Source organism: Salmo trutta, chromosome 18 (assembly GCF_901001165.1).
Source record: "Salmo trutta chromosome 18, fSalTru1.1, whole genome shotgun sequence".
Taxonomy (NCBI): domain Eukaryota; kingdom Metazoa; phylum Chordata; class Actinopteri; order Salmoniformes; family Salmonidae; genus Salmo; species Salmo trutta.
The window spans coordinates 45705843-45725135 of record NC_042974.1 but is presented as its reverse complement, the minus strand read 5'-3'; the positions used below and the strand labels follow the sequence as shown (position 1 = coordinate 45725135).

General features: G+C 44.2%; 1 protein-coding gene across 1 annotated transcript in view; it reads right to left on the bottom strand.

Moving 5' to 3' along the window:
• Nucleotides 1–246: 246 nt before the first annotated feature.
• LOC115152684 (uncharacterized) overlaps nt 247–19293 on the bottom strand; it is an 87706-nt gene continuing 68659 nt past the window's right edge. Inside the window, exons 3-7 of the mRNA XM_029697420.1 lie at nt 15191–15305; nt 13655–14653; nt 6130–6310; nt 4662–4797; nt 247–2773 (exon numbers count right to left, since the gene is read on the bottom strand). Coding sequence (XP_029553280.1) covers nt 2469–2773; nt 4662–4797; nt 6130–6310; nt 13655–14653; nt 15191–15305 — 1736 coding nt within the window. The 3' untranslated portion in view covers nt 247–2468. The remainder of the gene's footprint in view (nt 2774–4661; nt 4798–6129; nt 6311–13654; nt 14654–15190; nt 15306–19293) is intronic.

Genomic DNA, 19293 nt, shown 5'->3' with positions numbered 1-19293 from the left:
ATCATAGGCAGTAGGGATGACAACCATATTGCGGCCCTGCCTGAGCATTTGAAATGCAACGAGTACTTTTGGTTGTCAGGACAAATGTATGGGAGTAAAATGTACATATTTTCTTTAGGAATGTAGTGGAGTAAACCGTTGTCACAAATAAATAGTAAAGTACAGATACCCCCAAAACATACTTAAGTAGTACTTGCTTAAGTACTTTACACCACTGCATATGACTAACAACACAAGGCATTTGGCTCAGGGAAACAGTGTCTTTATTGTCAACATATGGCAACTCTGCTTTACTGGAGAGCAGCCATCAGATGTTACTTTAGAAAACATTATCTGAACTGAAAATGATCAATTTACAAATGCGTCTAATCAAACCCTCACAATGCCAGATGTGAGGAAGAACGATACATGAAGTTACATTGAATAATAATTAGTGAAACAGCAGGTGGGTTAGGGACTGATCGTTGTAACGTAATACATCTGAGTTATCGTGGTTGGAAACTGGAGGCTGTCTGACTGTGCAACAGAGACTTTAGCTCGACTGAAAAATGTATGTTGTGTCGCGGGTCTCTGTATCAGGTGATTGTCCGTTGCTCACCTGAGTCTCACTGACTGACTGTATGTATAAAACTAAACCAAAAAGACATGCTACAGTATAACCCACCCACGATCATCACCATAGTAAAAATAGGCTCAGTATTGTCTCATAGGGCCTCTCATAATAATGATAATAGGATACAGGGCTTCTCTCTTACTGCCTCTGATCAAATTCACAATCTTATGTAAATTTGGATTTGAATAATCCCATCTGCATGATCATTATTAGTGTGATCAGAGAAGTCAATAGGAGGATGAGAAGAGAACAGTCTAAATATAGCAGGCTGTAGCTTCCTCAAGGCATCATAGAACCCATGATTACTATTATTAAAAACTGCACATGGAATACCACAAGTACTGTATCATTCGCACAATAGAAAAAACATGACCGATTGGTTGGTTTTCCAAAGGTCATGCTATGATGATGACTGACATGGGAGATTATTTAGCGATTTCCTGTGAATGAATGGTTGGTAGAAAATGCTTTTAAAAACGTTACATTCTCAGAGCCTTCTGAGAGTTCTTATGGTAGAGGGAGGTAATGTCAGGTGGATGGCTGTATCTGATGTTATCCCAAAGTTGTGTTTTGGTTGTATTAAAAACCACAGGGCTTGAGTAACCAGTAGGCCATATTTAGCATTACTTTCAGTGTTAAGTGAAAAGTGCAATGATCATTTCAGCAGAAATCCATTCCCCCCATCATTCATTGCTTTCCACGATTTCCATCCAAGGGAGGGCAGGTCTGTGTGTGGGACAGAAATGTCAAATATAAAACAAGGGATTTGTACACAAATCTTCCTATTTGTCGCTGTACAATTTCCCACACTTATCCCTGCAAACAAAAGTGTACATAGGACGTCCCCGGAACGTCAGGATATTGTATCCTAAACATTGTGTCATGGTCTTGTGTTTTTGTCTACTTCCCGGTTATCGGAACCTATTTGTAATGTTCCCTATTGGACATCAAATGACCTTATTATAACGTTATACTACAACCAAACGGGGATCAGTACTGAACGTCCCCTTATCGTCCTGAAGTTAATGTCATGTTTTAATATTCCTAGAATGTTCTCAGAACGGCAGTGGAATAACATTTTGCCATTAGGCCCCTTTTAGGGTTTTGGCTATGTTGCTTAGGACGTCCCCTGTTTGCTGGGATATACTATAAAGTACTTTATTCATATTAAAAGAGAAGTGGGTTGAGAGGGGTATTGGTAGAAACCAAAAAGTGCTTCAATGCATGGTCAGATCCGGTCCAATCCAGTCAGATCCAGACCTAAACTCAGAGAGGCGGGGGAACGGGCCTTAGCGGGCTCTCGGACGACAGCAGTACGGTGGCAGTAGTTGGAATGTTCAATGTTCCAGAATGTTCTATAATATTCCAGAGAAACGGGGGCGCACCACACTGATCCATGATGGTTTAGCCCATGATTCACAGGAAGTAAAACAAATAAACCAAACAAACAAGCTAACAAACACACAAAGCAACAAACAAACAGCTCAACAGAAATACTGAAACCTCTGGAGCCGAGTGAGATCATCTGTCTCAGTCCTGGGGGGGGGGGGGGGGGGGGGGACCATTGGCTATGAGGGGACTATTGGCTTTTCAGAGCCCCAGTGAAATAGGTCTAGTCCTGGGAGAGGGGAGGAAACTGGTCCATACTGTTCAGACTGTGTGGAGATGGGGGCAGGGTGAAGGTGGGTCACTCACACCTTAGTACAAACCCCATAATATAGTCTTATGTATGTCTGTGTGTTTTGTGTTTTTTTACTCGGTTTGCTCGTGGTTGTGTGTGTATATGTTGGCCAGCCAGAGTGTGTCTGTGTATTAGTATATGTAAAATGGTGTGGGCGCTTCAGTAATATGTTGGTCAGACATGTAGCACTTCCATACTGTAGTCCTCTGTCTCTGTGTACTGGGAGGAGTTTCTGTCAGACTGGGTGAGGGCCAGAGCCTCCTTGTGCTCCAAACTGGGCTCCATGAGGGGCAGCTTCTCGAACACCTGCTTTTTACACATCTCTGGGCGGTTCTGGACGTAGATCACCCGGTTGTAGGCCTTGAGTCTCCTCCACAGCTGGATGTAGACTTTACACTGGACGTACATGAAGACCAGGCCACCCGTGAAGCCAATGGCTACCACCACCAGCTTGGTCCAGAATGGCCACTCCAGGATACCTGGGGTTAGAGTCAGAAGAGCGAGAGCGAGAAGGAAGAAAGAAAGAAAGAAAGAAAGAGGGAGGGAGGGAGAGTGAGAGAGAGAGAGAGACATGTAAAATACATTCACAACAGTCACAAATATTTATATGCTTATCTAGGATGCAGATGCTACAAGAGATGGAGGATGAAAGAATTGGATCAGTTCTACCATGAAGAGGAGAGGAGGGTAAAGAAAGGGAGGGTATTGTACTGTAGGAAGGAGGAACAGGAACTAGGCTCTATCTCAATTCCTCTTTCTGCAATTCCTTGCATCCTATCTCCTCACCTCCTTCCCAAACAGATTGGAGAAGAAGGTCCAAGGTCCCTCCACTCTGGCCTTCTCCAATGCATTTTAAAAACATTTGACATTTTAGTAGGCACTCTTATCCAGAGCATCTTACAGTTAGTGCATTCATCTTAAGGTAGCTAGGTAAGACAACCACATATCACAGTCATAGTACAGTAAGTACAACTTCTCCTCAACAAAGTCAGTGCTGGGGGGAGGGCAAAGATGGAGGATGACAGGAATCAAGGTAAGATTCAATTAGAAAAAGCCCTATAGACCAAAGTCCAGTCTCACAGGAAATTAAATAAAACATGGTTAACGGTCAAAGGTGAAAAGTTTACCTGGGATTCTTCCGGCTGCATGGGTGAAGAGATTGCCATTACAATGTATTACCAGCGATAGACAGATAGACAGAGAGGGTAAAGAGTTTATAACTCAGTTTATCATGCACTTATACTGCTTATTCACTTACACTGGTGAAAAGAGAGTGGGGCCCTATCCTCTCTCCCCACTCCTCTCTCTAGCAGTACAATAATAGCTTAAAGGGGAACTGAACTTCCTGGTTTCAATTCTCCTCATTAGGAAATGCGACTGAGATGGAGATTTTTTTGGAGGCGTGCTTTGAGGTGGGTGTCTCTTGTGTACGTGTTCGAACGTGGGAAGCGTTTTGTCTTTTTACTCTGCCAACACAGTGCACAGTTACAGTCACTCACCCTTCTAGACAACTTGAAACAGTCTAACCAGGTCTTGTGTCTGGAAGTAGCCAAGACTATCTCGCAAGATAGGCAACTTCTTTTGCCAATTAGCTTCATACGGGTAGCCTATCTATGGGGCTAGTTAGGGACCGTCAATACATTTCACAAGGTAAATGGAACAATATTTTCATGTTGCACACCTTTTAGTTGTTTTATTAAATGCTTTCAATATTTGTATATGCCTTTCTACAATTTAGAGTTGGTTTGAGGTTAAGTCATTGAAATGTGGAGCTATTGACATTTTTAAATATTGTCCCATGTATATTGTGTAATTTACTGATGTTCCCAAACTAGCTCCATAGGGATATCGAATTTCGGACAATTTTGACCATGGGCATTACGATCGGTTGTGTGCAGACGCTCTTAGAATTGATGATTACTTGGATGATGCCAGCTGTGGGCATGTGGGCAGGATTGAAATAAACCAAATTCAAGGAAAACTTTTACGATACCCTTCATTCAGTGACATAACTTTTTTCCTAATTATCTCGCAAATCTCTGTTTTGAATGAGACTGACTTTATGACCAAAAGTATCATATTTTGTATATTTCACACTAGAATACATGTTTCTGACTAATATCATAGGCTGTTTTCTACCGAAGAAGTTGTTTATTGCCTTCAGTTGCTCTTTACCAGACCCAGAAAAACAGTTGTAATTGTCTTGCACCATGTACTGTACTAGAGTTGCCTATTGCGTTGTGGTGCTTTGGCATTGTTATGACTGTATTGAGTGAGGGGTGTAATGTTTTTTTTGCCATGCAGTGAAAGTATTTAAGGGTATGCAGTGTCCATTCTGAGGGGTGTTGTTTTGGTGCCTGTGATGACCTGTTCTGATCTCGTCTGCAGTGCGGTCGATGAGCACGTAGAGGGACCACACCACGCAGGTTATGGCGATGACATGGAACGTCACAGAACACATGATCTTCCTCCTCTCACTAGACGTCATCTGGAGCTTCTCCCACTGAGGGAGGGAGGGAGGGAGGGAGGGAGGGAGGGAGGGAGGGAGGGAAAAGGAAAAAGTTTAAGTCAGATACACACACTTAAATAGTCCATTATGTTCTCTCGGACAGGGTTTGGGCGATTGACCATTAATGGACTATGAGTAGTCTGGCAGAAAGTGCTCGCATGTCCCTCTTCACAAGCTGCTTAAATGAGTGCTAAATATTTGATGGCCATCATTCTGTCCGTGTTATGTGGATCATTCAGTTACACACTGATGCTGGTTAACCATTTATCAGCTATCCAGTACTACTCAACTTCTTATAGATCCAACACACTGGACTGTTTCTTTATTGATCCATGAAACCCATTGAAATCAATGTTCAAAGTCAAATACATGAAGAAAGGTTTTGCTACATTATACCTCCTGAATATCAGATGCAATTTCTCCCTAACCTTCATAGATGTCGAAATGATTTATGACAAACAGGAAATGAATGTAGACAATTTTTTGACATTGATTCGAGGAGAGGGAGAGATGAGAGTGGAGGAGAGGAGAGGGATGACAGAATATAGAATGGGGAGAGTACAGATTAGAGAATAGGAAGAAGAGGAGCAGGGAGGGAAAGCGGACTTCTCTGCCCATCCACTGTTCCTTGGCAGAAAGGAGGTATAGATCTGTCTTCCTTGGCGATAGATCCCAGTGTGCCAACCCTATAAACCAATATCCTGGCACCATGACTTCCTGAATAATGCAACGTTTACAGAGGAACAGAGGTAGATAATAAAGACACTTCATCCTGATGGAGAGAGGAGGAGGAGGAGGAGGGAGAGAGAGGAGGAGGAAGAGGAGGAGGAGGAGGAGGAGGGAGAGGAGGAAGAGGGAGAGGAGGAGGGAGAGAGAGGAGGAGGAAGAGGAGGAGGAGGGAGGATGAGGAGTAATGAGGATTTGGCTTGGTTTCCATGGTATTGTACTGAATTAACCCAGGATCTAAATTAACCCGGGGGGCAACAACGATAACCATTAACAGAATTTAAGTGCTTTTGTTCAGTTTATCATTTTAATTAAAATGTTGAATCTGCAAGCGTTAAAGATTGATAAATGCCTTAAATAAGACTGTATCATGTTCAAAACACTCAAAACCAATTGCAGAAGCCGAAAACCCAATGTCATGCTACTCTTATCAGTATTAGATAAATAAAACAGCTTTCTGTCTTGTCAGTGTCTTCGAGTGGGATTCACATCTGCATGTTCTGGTCACAGTCATCTCTGGGAGTGTAGAACTAGAACAGAATGAGTGTAGTATGCGCAACCCCCCCCCCCACCAAAAAACACACACACCTTCAGTCTCACCTTGCGAAGGGGTTTGAGCTTGGTCTCCATGATGAACTGGTACTTGCAGAGTTCACAGCAGCGTGTGTCTGAGGACTTGATCCACTGCTGCAGGCACGCCTGGTGGACGAAGCGCAGGCTGCCCGTACAGTTGCACGGTGTTATCAGTGGGCTGTCATCGTCTCCTTCGCAGTGACAGATCCTACAGAGAGAGACACAGACACAGATTAGTAGACCATAGCAGATACGCAGACAACAGACAGTCTCTAGACAGTTACTGATACAGAGTTAACACACTCTCAGTGACCCTAGAGGAGTATACAGACAGGACTCCAGAGGCAGAATACAGCCCAGACAGAGACACAACTCAGTGATGTTACCAGGAAATGTAGATATCAGAGTCTATATCAGACACAGACAGACATACTGATCACATCTGAACCAACACAGAGACTATGTCCCCAAGAGGAAACTCAATAATGACAAACTAATGTAATTATTCCCAAATCAACTTCACAGTCATGAATCATTTGCTGTTTTCTAAGAGACATGGGTGGGAGGTGTCATAATACCCATAAAACTGGAAATTGGAAATGGTTCCAATAATTTTCCCACCATACATTTTTCCCATAGGGGAATTTAGAAACACTTAAAATAAGGGTTGTGTTTTGTGTAGGCTTACCCTGGCGTGACGTTTTGATAACCGTGTAAATCTCTCTCAGACAAGGTGACTTCTAAAATCCCCTGTGGGAAAAATGAATGGTGGAAAAACGATTGGAACCATTTCCCTGTTTGACCGCTAGGTTTTATGGGTATTATGACTCATACTGTGGTACTCATCCATAGGGAAGGCCTAGAATGACATGTATAGTTTATTACAGTATGGCTTACAAATACAACAATACAAATTCAAATACAACAAAAGAATTCTGAGCATTCATACACGCCCTTCTATTGAGAATTCTGAGCATTCACACACGCCCCTCTATTGAGAATTCTGAGCATTCACACACGCCACTCTATTGAGAATTCTGAGCATTCACACACGCCCCTCTATTGAGAATTCAGAGCATTCACACACGCCCCTCTATTGAGAATTCTGAGCATTCACACACGCCACTCTATTGAGAATTCTGAGCATTCACACACGCCCCTCTATTGAGAATTCTGAGCATTCACACACACACCATACACGTTCAATCAAATATCTGCTCCTTCACAGGAAAGGTATATTTCAGGGAACCAATCAGATCTGTAACATTGCACCTCTTCTCTCTATCAACTTGCTTCTCTGTCCGGTCTCTTTCTCTCACGCTGTCTCTGTCTTTCTCTTTCTCTCCTTTCTCTTCCTCCTCACCTGTAAATCAGATCTGTGGTAGCTGCTGCCAGTGTTGCAAGAAGTTGAAGGGAGGAAAATCGATGGAGAGAAAAATTGAGAGCGAGGAGGGTGGGATTAGACTCACTGCTGAAAATGCAGAGTAACTTGTCAGGGCAGCACAGAAATCTCTGAAGTCAATACTCTCCACGCACACACACCCCCCCTGCGCGCACACACACCCCCCCTGCGCGCACACACACACACACACACACACACACACACACACACACACACACACACACACACACACACACACACACACACACACACACACACACACACACACACACACACACACACACACACACACACACACACACACACACACACACACTCCCCACAATCTGACAGGCTAATATAAAACGAGAGCAGGAGCACAAGACGATTGAAATTTCAAGCAAATGTGGCCTTTGTCAGAACACTGACCTTGCCCTCTAACAGAGCTGAGCCGAAACAGAACAGAGATTAATCCTCAATGAGTCTGCTTCACAACACAATTCTCCAAAAAGGCCTGGCTGATTTGAAATAGGAAAATATGAGGTGGTTTTTATGTAAAATAGAATAGGATTGTGTTGAGTAAAGGGAGCTATGGGACAAAGTGGTTTTATATAAAACAGAATAGGATTGTGTTGAGTAAAGGGAGCTATGGGACAAAGTGGTTTTATATAAAACAGAATAGGATTGTGTTGAGTAAAGGGAGCTATGGGACAAAGTGGTTTTATATAAAACAGAATAGGATTGTGTTGAGTAAAGGGAGCTATGGGACAAAGTGGTTTTATATAAACAGAATAGGATTGTGTTGAGTAAAGGGAGCTATGGGACAAAGTGGTTTTATATAAAACAGAATAGGATTGTGTTGAGTAAAGGGAGCTATGGGACAAAGTGGTTTTATATAAAACAGAATAGGATTGTGTTGAGTAAAGGGAGCTATGGGACAAAGTGGTTTTATATAAAACAGAATAGGATTGTGTTGAGTAAAGGGAGCTATGGGACAAAGTGGTTTTATATAAAACAGAATAGGATTGTGTTGAGTAAAGGGAGCTATGGGACAAAGTGGTTTTATTTTTTAAGGAAGTAGGCTATGGGACAAAGTGGTTTTATATAAAACAGAATAGGATTGTGTTGAGTAAAGGGAGCTATGGGACAAAGTGGTTTTATATAAAACAGAATAGGATTGTGTTGAGTAAAGGGAGCTATGGGACAAAGTGGTTTTATATAAAACAGAATAGGATTGTGTTGAGTAAAGGGAGCTATGGGACAAAGTGGTGATAATTCTCTGGCAGAAAAACCAACCACTATAGTTGAGATGGTCACAGTTTGGTTTAAAATATATTGCCCTTTCTCTCACCCAATACCGTTGGCTTTACTTCAAAATGAATGTAAAATGAAGGCATCATTTGTGTTCAAACAGAGTAAAGGGCAATTCTTTGAAGATTAATACTTAACATGAAACTAGTGATTTCCCTCAAGGCCTAAAGACACTTGAAATGACCTGCCATTGTAATTTACTGACAAAGCCTTCTTAGTTGTCCTTGACAAGTGTTCATAGAGCCATATTACAATGAAAACAGCATTTTGCATGATATTCAGTCAGAATAAAATAACAAAACGGAACAGAGCAGAAAAGAAGAAAGGAATGAACAGAGGCTGAGAGCACAGCAGGGTTTAGAAATAAGTTTGTCAAAAGAGTGCCTCCTGTCTGATCATAACCATGAGGTGAATCACACACACACACACACACACACACACACACACACACACACACACACACACACACACACACACACACACACACACACACACACACACACACACACACACACACACACACACACACACACACACACACACACCTTGGTTAAGTGGGGAGGTGAGTGTAGCGAGTCAGGTAAGAGGATAATGAGTTTGATCTGCCCAAAGCCTCACAAGATTAAACAACAACATGAACAAAGGAGTCGTCGAGGTGGAGGAAGATGGAGTGGGATGGAGGAATAGATGGAGGGATAAAGAAGAGGTAGTGTTTATTGCTGGGGTAGGTTGTTGTGGTGTGTTTGTATGCAGCTCTGCAAAGCACTGAGAAAAACAAATTGATTCCCTCAATCCGTCTCACTAATTTAGAAGAGTTAACGAGAGATTATAATCAACACGTACCACACCAGACTGAGTCCATAATGGTATTCATAAAGTATGTGTACTAGTATTCAGATGTGTGAGACAGTGCTTTACCAGACGACTGTGAGCTGTTCCTAAGCTCTCTGTTGATTGGCAAATAAATTGGCTGTATTGGTGTACATTTTATGCACTGCTGGCTTGCTGGGAATATTACAGAAACAGGGATTAAATTTGCCTTGCTCCGTCAGCCAGAACACGTCTTGTTTAGCAGAGATAGTGAGATGGCAGGTGCCAGAGAGTATCTCGACATGGAACGCATTCAAATGCCAGCGGGAAACACGGGTTAAAATGATGATGGAAACAGGATGATAGAGAAACAAAGATAACTTCATTATAACATTTACATTTACATTTACATTTAAGTCATTTAGCAGACGCTCTTATCCAGAGCGACTTACAAATTGGTGCATTCACCTTAAGATATCCAGTGGAAAAACCACTTTACAATAGTGCATCTAAATCTTTTGGGGGGGGGGGGGGTTGAAGGATTACTTTATCCTATCCCAGGTATTCCTTAAAGAGGTGGGGTTTCAGGTGTCTCCGGAAGGTGGTGATTGACTCCGCTGTCCTGGCGTCGTGAGGGAGCTTGTTCCACCATTGGGGTGCCAGAGCAGCAAACAGTTTTGACTGGGCTGAGCGGGAGCTGTGCTTCCTCAGAGGTAGGGAGGCGAGCAGGCCAGAGGTGGATGAACGCAGTGCCCTTGTTTGGGTGTAGGGCCTGATCAGAGCCTGAAGGTACGGAGGTGCCGTTCCCCTCACAGCTCCGTAGGCAAGCACCATGGACTTGTAGCGGATGCGAGCTTCAACTGGAAGCCAGTGGAGAGAGCGGAGGAGCGGGGTGACGTGAGAGAACTTGGGAAGGTTGAACACCAGACGGGCTGCGGCGTTCTGGATGAGTTGTAGGGGTTTAATGGCACAGGCAGGGAGCCCAGCCAACAGCGAGTTGCAGTAATCCAGACAGGAGATGACAAGTGCCTGGACTAGGACCTGCGCCGCTTCCTGTGTGAGGCAGGGTCGTACTCTGCGAATGTTGTAGAGCATGAACCTACAGGATCGGGTCACCGCCTTGATGTCGGGTCACCGCCTGTGTATTCCTGCAGAGATGTAGGATCTTCATTTGACCTACATTGTCACAGCAAAATAATCTTGCAGTAACAGGATTTGAACGTTTAGTCCATAACGTTGCTTGATCAGTGGTTAGGCTATTACAGTAGATGGCTTGAAGTATACATGGAAAGTGCAATACTGTCAAAATAATCATATGTTAGTGTAGGTTTTCAGTGAATTTATGGAAATCAAGAAGCTCGTCTGCATTTCTTCATCTGAAAATTCTCAGCAACAAAATTCTGTCTCTCCAACTCCCACTGTACTGATATCTCTTGCAACACATTTGTGCTGGCTCGATTTCTGATCATTTCCTCTTGTTCAGGTTGACTTGAACTAGGGAGAGCCACTCCAATAATGTGTCAGAAAGACTGTTTTATTAGGTTAGCAGCCAGGACAGAACAGAACAGAACAGAGCAGACAAAACAGGAAGGATTTGGATAAGTGGTGATCTCAGTCCATCAGGGTTGGGTGTCAATTCCATTTAAATTCCAGTCAATTCAGGAAGTACACTGAAATTCCAATTCTCTTCAATGCTTTTCAATGAGGAAAATGTGTAATTGGAATTTGGTTTACTTTCTGAATTGCCTGGAATTAAATTAGAATTGTCTCAACCCTGAAGTCCATGTGTGCGTCCCAAATGGCACTACTTTTGACCAGGGTGCATAGGCCCATATAAAGGGAACAGGGTCCAATTAAAGCTCCTTGGGCTCCCGAGTGGTGCAGAGGTCTAAGGCACTGCATCTCAGTGCTAGAGGCGTCACTACAGAAACCCTGGTTCGAATCCAGACTGTATCACAACCAGCATTGATTGGGAGTCCCATAGGGCGGCACACAATTGACCCAGCATCGTCCGGGTTTGGCCGGTGTAGGCCGTCATTGTAAATAAGAATTTGTTCTTAACTGACTTGCCTAGTTAAGTAAAGGTTATTTTACCACTGACACTACAGGAAGTACAGAGCAGTGGCAGTCGGTAAAATTTAAGATGAGGGAGAACAATATTTTTTATGAGCATGGCCTTATTTCTATTACAGCATATTGGATGACTGTCATTCATATTCCATTCACCCAGTTCAATGTAACATTGATAGGTTTAGGCTACTACATGATACTCACATTTTCCCTGTACCCATCATGAGGTTGCTACACCCTAACCTGGCCTATGAATGAACGTTTACAGGTCAAGCGAAAAATTTGAGTAATCAAGGTGGCAGACAGTGACACATTCAATACCACCTTGCACACTCTTGCCTGCATCTATCAGTTGCTAACAAGAGTTTCTTTTGAACAAATTCAGGTATGTTTATCCCCGTTTCTTTCCGTTTTCTTTCGTTTAAGAAATGTTTTTCAACAGAATCGGAGGAATGAATACACCCCTGATCACATGCAGACACAGTTCACTTTCTTAGCAGCCACATACAAACAGCAGATCATTTTTGCTCATTGTATAATTCCTTATCGCATCTACGCGCTCTTCTCCTCTCACCTTTTCCCTTCAATTGTGGACTTAAGTGCACAACACATCAGTTGTCTGTGACCAGGCGAAACAACCTTTCCGAACCAAACCTTCAAATCATTACCGCTACACACAGCCTACATCGTTGTCAGCATATTAGCTCACATCATAGTCAACATAGCTACTAGAACTAACGAGTTAGTAAACCCACTACAATCATGCAGTGCGGTGTACATTCAGCAATCAGTTTAGCAGTTACATCGGTGGGCCCCGGTGAAAATAAATTCATAAAACCAAAAGCTTACCTTGATTTGGAAGAGGTTCCAGCGTTGGATAGCCATAGCCAGCTAGCTAACATAGCATCCTCCACTGTTTGAGCCTGGTGTTTGAGTAGGCTAAACTAGCTAGCTGCATTCGCTAGCTAAGTGAATATGCAACAAAATATAGCTAGCCCTCTTTCACTCCATCTCTCTAGCTTCTCCTTCATTTTTGAAGAAATGAATTTGTTCAAAACTGCTCAACTATTGTCTTTCTCTCTCTTTGAGTCAACTACTCACCACATTTTATGCACTGCAATGCTAGCTAGCTGTAGCTTATGCTTTCAGTACTAGATGAATTCTCTGATCCTTTGATTGGGTGGACAACAGTTCATGCTGCAAGAGCTCTGATAGGTTGGAGGATGTCCTCCGGAAATCTATGGAAGGGGGTGAGAACCATGAGCCTCCTAGGTTTTGTATTGAAGTCCATGTACCCAGAGGAGGACTGAAACTAGCTGTCCTCCAGCTACACCATAGTGCTACACTACAGAGTGCTGTTGAGGCTACTGTAGATCTTCATTTCAAAACAGTGTGTTTTAATAAATTATTTGGTGACACGTGAATGAATATATTTAGTATAGTGTTATCTAAAAAGGATAACGTTTTTAATGTTTCACAATTTTTATTAAATTCACTGAGGAGGATGGTTCTCCCCTTCCTCCTCTGAGGAGCCTCCACTGGTACAGAGGAGGAGTGATAAATCAGAACACCTTCATCCAAAAGCACTTGCTCCCTCTCGCCCTTTCTTTTTGTCATTCTCTCTCCTCTGTCTGTGTCTCTCCCCCCCGCCACCACCACGCCTGCTGTCCCTGTGGACAACCAGCAAGCTAATTATTTAAATTCTATTTTTCAATTTAAAAATAAAATACACCCACGCAAGCATACTTGGAGAGTAGACCACAGTGTGACTGACCATTCCATTCCAGCTAGTCCTGATCGCACAGTCACTACCACTTCACAGGAGGGATGGGCAGGGCTCTACCACGTCATATCACAGGAGGCGTAGGCAGGATCCAGCCATGGAATTCTATGTGTCTCTACCACATCACAGCACGGGGGTGAGCAGGAGGAGTCTACCACTTCACAGCACAGGGGGGTCACTATCCAGGAATCACCCACCTGCAGCAGTCTCCGGACAGCGAAGAGGGCGAGAGCGGGCCTGGCGTGAGAGGCCCCATTTTGTCAGAATGGGCAGGTGACGAACACCGGTCTAGAATTGAAAAACGGTCCAGATCGCTGTCTTCGTCCATGTAGCAAAGGGGGGCTGCCCCAAGCAGACCCGAATCCCCGCTTCTGGCACCACTTCCTGGGGCTCCAGCCCCTGTCCAAGTTCCGGTCCTTCCTTGGGGGATCTCAAACACATCGTCATCCCCCAGGAGGCCCTCTGTTCCCCCCAGGGGAGGCTCATTGCCCCCCATTAGGGTGCTGGAGGATTTGGTCACATGGAGGCGGGAGGCATAGCTACCCAGCTCAGAACACTGCAGACTGGCAGAGGTAGAGGAGCGAGAGAAGGGGAGGAAGAGGCGGAGGAGTTTGGAGCTGGGCGGGTGGAGGTGGGAGTTAGGAGGTGGTGGTGGAGGAGGAGGGACGTCGGAAGAGTGAGGTTGGAGGCAGTGTTCGTGGGTGAGGTACTTGTAGTTGTTGGTGAATGAGGGAACAAGGTGAGTGTGTGTGCGGGTGAGTGTGTGCGTGGGGAAGGGAGGATGGTTCGAGGCCTGGTGTGGGAGTGTGGCTGCTTTGCTGTTGAACATCTTGGACTTCTGGTCCGTGTTGAGTTGTTTAGGTTTTACATCCAGCTCTCCTTCAGAACAGGTCCGGTCTATGAAGTGCAGTCCGCTACAGAGGCTGTCCATTCGCTGGCCTACATCGTTCAGAGAGTGAGAGAACTTCAGCGTCCCGTTGACGGTGGAGGGGCGGAGCAACGAGAGCCATTCCGTCCCGAAGGAGAGCCTGCCCCGGCCTTTGGAGGGCTTGAAGGCTGGGGGGGTGTCCAGGCAGAGTGTTGTCACAGAGATGCCCCCTCCTGACCCCTGAGAGGTTTTGCTGTTGGAGTTCATCAGAACCACGGTGGTCTGCAAAGGCTTCTCGGAGCCCTGGTCTGGAGATGTGGCGGTAGGGCTGTGTGTGAGGGACCGGAGGGATGGAGGTTGGACGAGGGGAGAAAGGAAGGGATGGTCGGGCAGACGATAGCAGAAAACCAGTACAGGAGAGATGGGTAGAAAAATTATATATGAAATGAAACAAAAGGCCAGCATGCATTCAAACAAAAAAGATAAAGGAAAGGATGGAGAGTTAAATCAGGGAAGCTCCCTCCCTGACCTTGCACAAAGGGGTTGGCATAAAGCAGAACACCATTTCTGGACAATAACGTATTATTCTTCAGTACAGTGTAGTACTCCTCACTGCCATATCTAGCTCCCATCTATTCTGTTTAGCATCAGACAACACCGTCTGTAACCCATCTGGCACCATGCTTTCACCCTACATACAATCAACTAAACATGGGACTGCTAAGATCCAGAGCCAAGCATTACCCTCAGCAGCCCAAAGCATTTGAAGGATGTACACCAGCAGATGTCATGGTTGGAGAGTTAAAGGTCAGGGGTTCAGGGGTTAGAGTTTAAAGGTTATTGTTTAAAGGTGTGTGTACAGTACCTGCAGATGTCCTGGTTGGAGGGGGTGACCGATGACCGTGAAAAGCTGCAGGGGGCGTTGACGGAGGTGGGACTCCCCGCCTGAGGAAGAGAGAGAGAGAAACACAAATATAATTCTGATTAGTCTCATCGGCATCACTAGAAAAATACATTGGGCTTAATTTACAGTAAAGAGAAAGAGCTGGCCTCCGATTAGCTCTGTATCTTCCTCAGATAGCAAGCCGTTAGCTAGCTAGCAAGGGTATTTTTTGAGACTGCCAATGGAAATATCTCCAACGTTAGAGAACTAGCAAATAGCTGATGTAGAACTTCATCCAGTCTATATTACTACACTTCCACAGACTGCATCATAAACATGGAATGTACTGATGCACAGCATGATAAAAACAACAACCACACTGACAGAGTCCAGGAGATAAAAGGGATTCAGAGCTGTCAAGAGTGCCGACCAAACTCATACAAATATACACAGTACAGCTGGCTGTTAGTTCACATTACATTACCACTAGCTGGCATCTGACGGAAGTATTTCAAACGGCAAAACATTTGAGAAAAAAACAACTGGAAAACCAGTTTCAAAACTTAACTACTTCTACAGATACTCGTATTTTCAGTTGGTCGGTTTATTAATTGTCTGTTAATTTAAAGGTTGAACGTGAAAGTGTTAAAACATTTCCCATAGACTCTATGAAGTACTTCAATACTGCCACGCGAGCCTGGATTTCAAACGATCATGGTCATGGCGTGAATAAGCTCTATACCTCATTAAAACACTCATTAGCAGCACTGGTGTGGTAGTAACAAATGGGATCAGAAATCCTTTTGTCTATAACCTTGGTGTAGCCTTTACTCAGTGGTAGTAGAGGTGTGTTGTTATATTATGTGTCCCGGTACATCTGGTGTAGAGAATAGAAGCTCTGCAATCAGAGGCGGCAGGTAGCCTAGTGGCTAGAGCGTTGGGCTAGTAACCGAAAGGTTGCTGGATCGAATCCCAGAGCTAACAAGGTAAATATCCGTCGTTCTCACTGTTCCCCCGGTCATTGTAAATAAGAATTTGTTCTTAACTGACTTGCCTAGTTAAAAAAAGGTTACATTTAATAAATAAACAAAATCAGAAGCCTCCCAGGCTACAGGCACTGTGTGCCTCTTCTATACACCACCAACTAATTACCTATTGACTACATCTGTAACTAAAGGGCAATTTATAGCTCAGGGGTTGGACGAGATCAATAAATTATTCAATGAATTCAACTCTGCCTTCACCTTCTCTCTCTCTATGTCAATTCAAGGGCTTTTACTTGCCAAAGCAAGTGGAGTGCATAATGAACAGTAAACATTACACTCACAGTTCCAACAGAATAAAGACATTTCAAATGTCATATTATGCCTATATACAGTGTTGTAACAATGTGCAAATAGTGAAAGTACAAAAGGGAAAATAAATAAACATAAATATGGGTTGTATTTACAATGGTGTTTGTTCTTCACTGGTTGCCCTTTTCTTGTGGCAACAGGTCACAAATCTTGCTGCTGTGATGGCTGTGATGGCACACAGTAGATATGGGAGATAAAGAATTTGAAAACAACCCCAATTTAGATTTTGGGTCTGTGTAATCTGAGGGAAATATGTGTCTCTAATATGGTCATACATTTGGCAGGAGGTTAGGAAGTGCAGATCAGTTTCCACCTCATTTTGTGGGCAGTGTTGCACATAGCCTGTCTTCTCTTGAGAGCCAGGTCTGTCTACGGTGGCCTTTCTCAACAGCACCTTGCTATGCTCACTGAGTCTGTACATAGTCAAAGCATTCCTTCAGTTTGGGTCAGTCACAGTGGTCAGATATTCTGCCACTGCGTACTCTCTGTTTAGGGCCAAGGAGCATTCTAGTTTGCTCTGTTTCTTTGTTATTTCTTTAAAATGAGTCAGGTAATTATCTTTTTGTTTTCTCATGATAGGTTGAGTCTAATTGTGTTGCTGTCCTGGGTCCTGTTTGTGAACAGAGCCCCAGGACCAGCTTGCTTAGGGGACTCGGGGACTCAGCGTCTCTCTCTCTCTCTCTCTCTCTCTCTCTCTCTCTCTCTTTTGCAGTGATTACACATGATAACATATGGCTGGTAATGATTATTACATCTTTACAGCACTGCACACTTACCAGCTGTTTGGTTATGGACACAAAAGATTTTTGTAAGACGATGAAAACTAGTTGATAAACTTGTTTCATGCTGAAGAAACAGACACCAGACACACACCAGCATCTACTTTATTTTTTGTAATTACTCTATCCCTTCCCTTGTGTGTCTAGCCTTCCATAGTTGCCATGGTGATGCTAGTGAGAGGTCTGTGTGTTTAGTCTCCATTCTCAGCCTTCCATCCCACCCTCTCTCTCTCTCTCTCTCCATGTATGTCTGTGTGTCAAGTCTCCATTCCACCCCCTCTCTCTCTCTCTCCATGTATGTCTGTGTGTTAAGTCTCCATTCCACTCTCTCTCCATGTATGTCTGTGTGTTAAGTCTCCATTCCACCCTCTCTCTCTCTCTCTCCATGTATGTCTGTGTGTTAAGTCTCCATTCCACCCCCTCTCTCTCTCTCTCCATGTATGTCTGTGTGTTAAGTCTCCACTCCACTCTCTCTCCATGTATGTCTGTGTGTTAAGTCTCCATTCCACCCTCTCTCTCCATGTAAGTCTGTGTGTTAAGTCTCCATTCCACTCTCTCTCCATGTATGTCTGTGTGTTAAGTCTCCATTCCACCCCTTCTCTCTCTCTCTCCATGTATGTCTGTGTGTTAAGTCTCCATTCCACCCCTTCTCTCTCTCTCTCCATGTATGTCTGTGTGTTAAGTCTCCATTCCACCCCCTCTCTCTCTCCATGTATGTCTGTGTGTTAAGTCTCCATTCCACTCTCTCTCCATGTATGTCTGTGTGTTAAGTCTCCATTCCACCCTCTCTCTCTCCATGTATGTCTGTGTGTTAAGTCTCCATTCCACTCGCTCGCCATGTATGTCTGTCTGTTAAGTCTCCATTCCACCCCCTCTCTCTCTCTCTCCATGTATGTCTGTGTGTTAAGTCTCCATTCCACTCTCTCTCCATGTATGTCTGTGTGTTAAGTCTCCATTCCACTCTCTCTCCATGTATGTCTGTGTGTTAAGTCTCCATTCCACCCTCTCTCTCTCTCTCTCCATGTATGTCTGTGTGTTAAGTCTCCATTCCACCCCCTCTCTCTCTCTCTCTCCATGTATGTCTGTGTGTTAAGTCTCCACTCCACTCTCTCTCCATGTATGTCTGTGTGTTAAGTCTCCATTCCACCCTCTCTCTCCATGTATGTCTGTGTGTTAAGTCTCCATTCCACTCTCTCTCCATGTATGTCTGTGTGTTAAGTCTCCATTCCACCCTCTCTCTCTCTCTCCATGTATGTCTGTGTGTTAAGTCTCCATTCCACCCCTTCTCTCTCTCTCTCTCCATGTATGTCTGTGTGTTAAGTCTCCATTCCACCCTCTCTCTCTCCATGTATGTCTGTGTGTTAAGTCTCCATTCCACTCGCTCGCCATGTATGTCTGTGTGTTAAGTCTCCATTCCACCCCCTCTCTCTCTCTCTCCATGTATGTCTGTGTGTTAAGTCTCCATTCCACCCTCTCTCTCTCCATGTATGTCTGTGTGTTAAGTCTCCATTCCACCCTCTCTCTCTCCATGTATGTCTGTGTGTTAAGTCTCCATTCCACCCTCTCTCTCTCCATGTATGTCTGTGTGTTAAGTCTCCATTCCACCCTCTCTCTCTCCATGTATGTCTGTGTGTTAAGTCTCCATTCCACCCTCTCTCTCTCCATGTATGTCTGTGTGTTAAGTCTCCATTCCACCCTCTCTCTCTCCATGTATGTCTGTGTGTTAAGTCTCCATTCCCTCTCTCTCCATGTATGTCTGTGTGTTAAGTCTCCATTTCTCTCTCTCTCTCTCTCTCTCTCTCTCTCTCTCTCTCTCTCTCTCTCTCTCTCTCTTCTCTCTCTCTCTCTCTCTCTTCTCTCTCTCTCTCCCTCTCTCTCTCTCTCTCTCTCTCTCTCTCTCTCTCTCTCTCTCTCTCTCTCTCTCTCCTCTCTCCTCTCTCCTCTCTCTCTC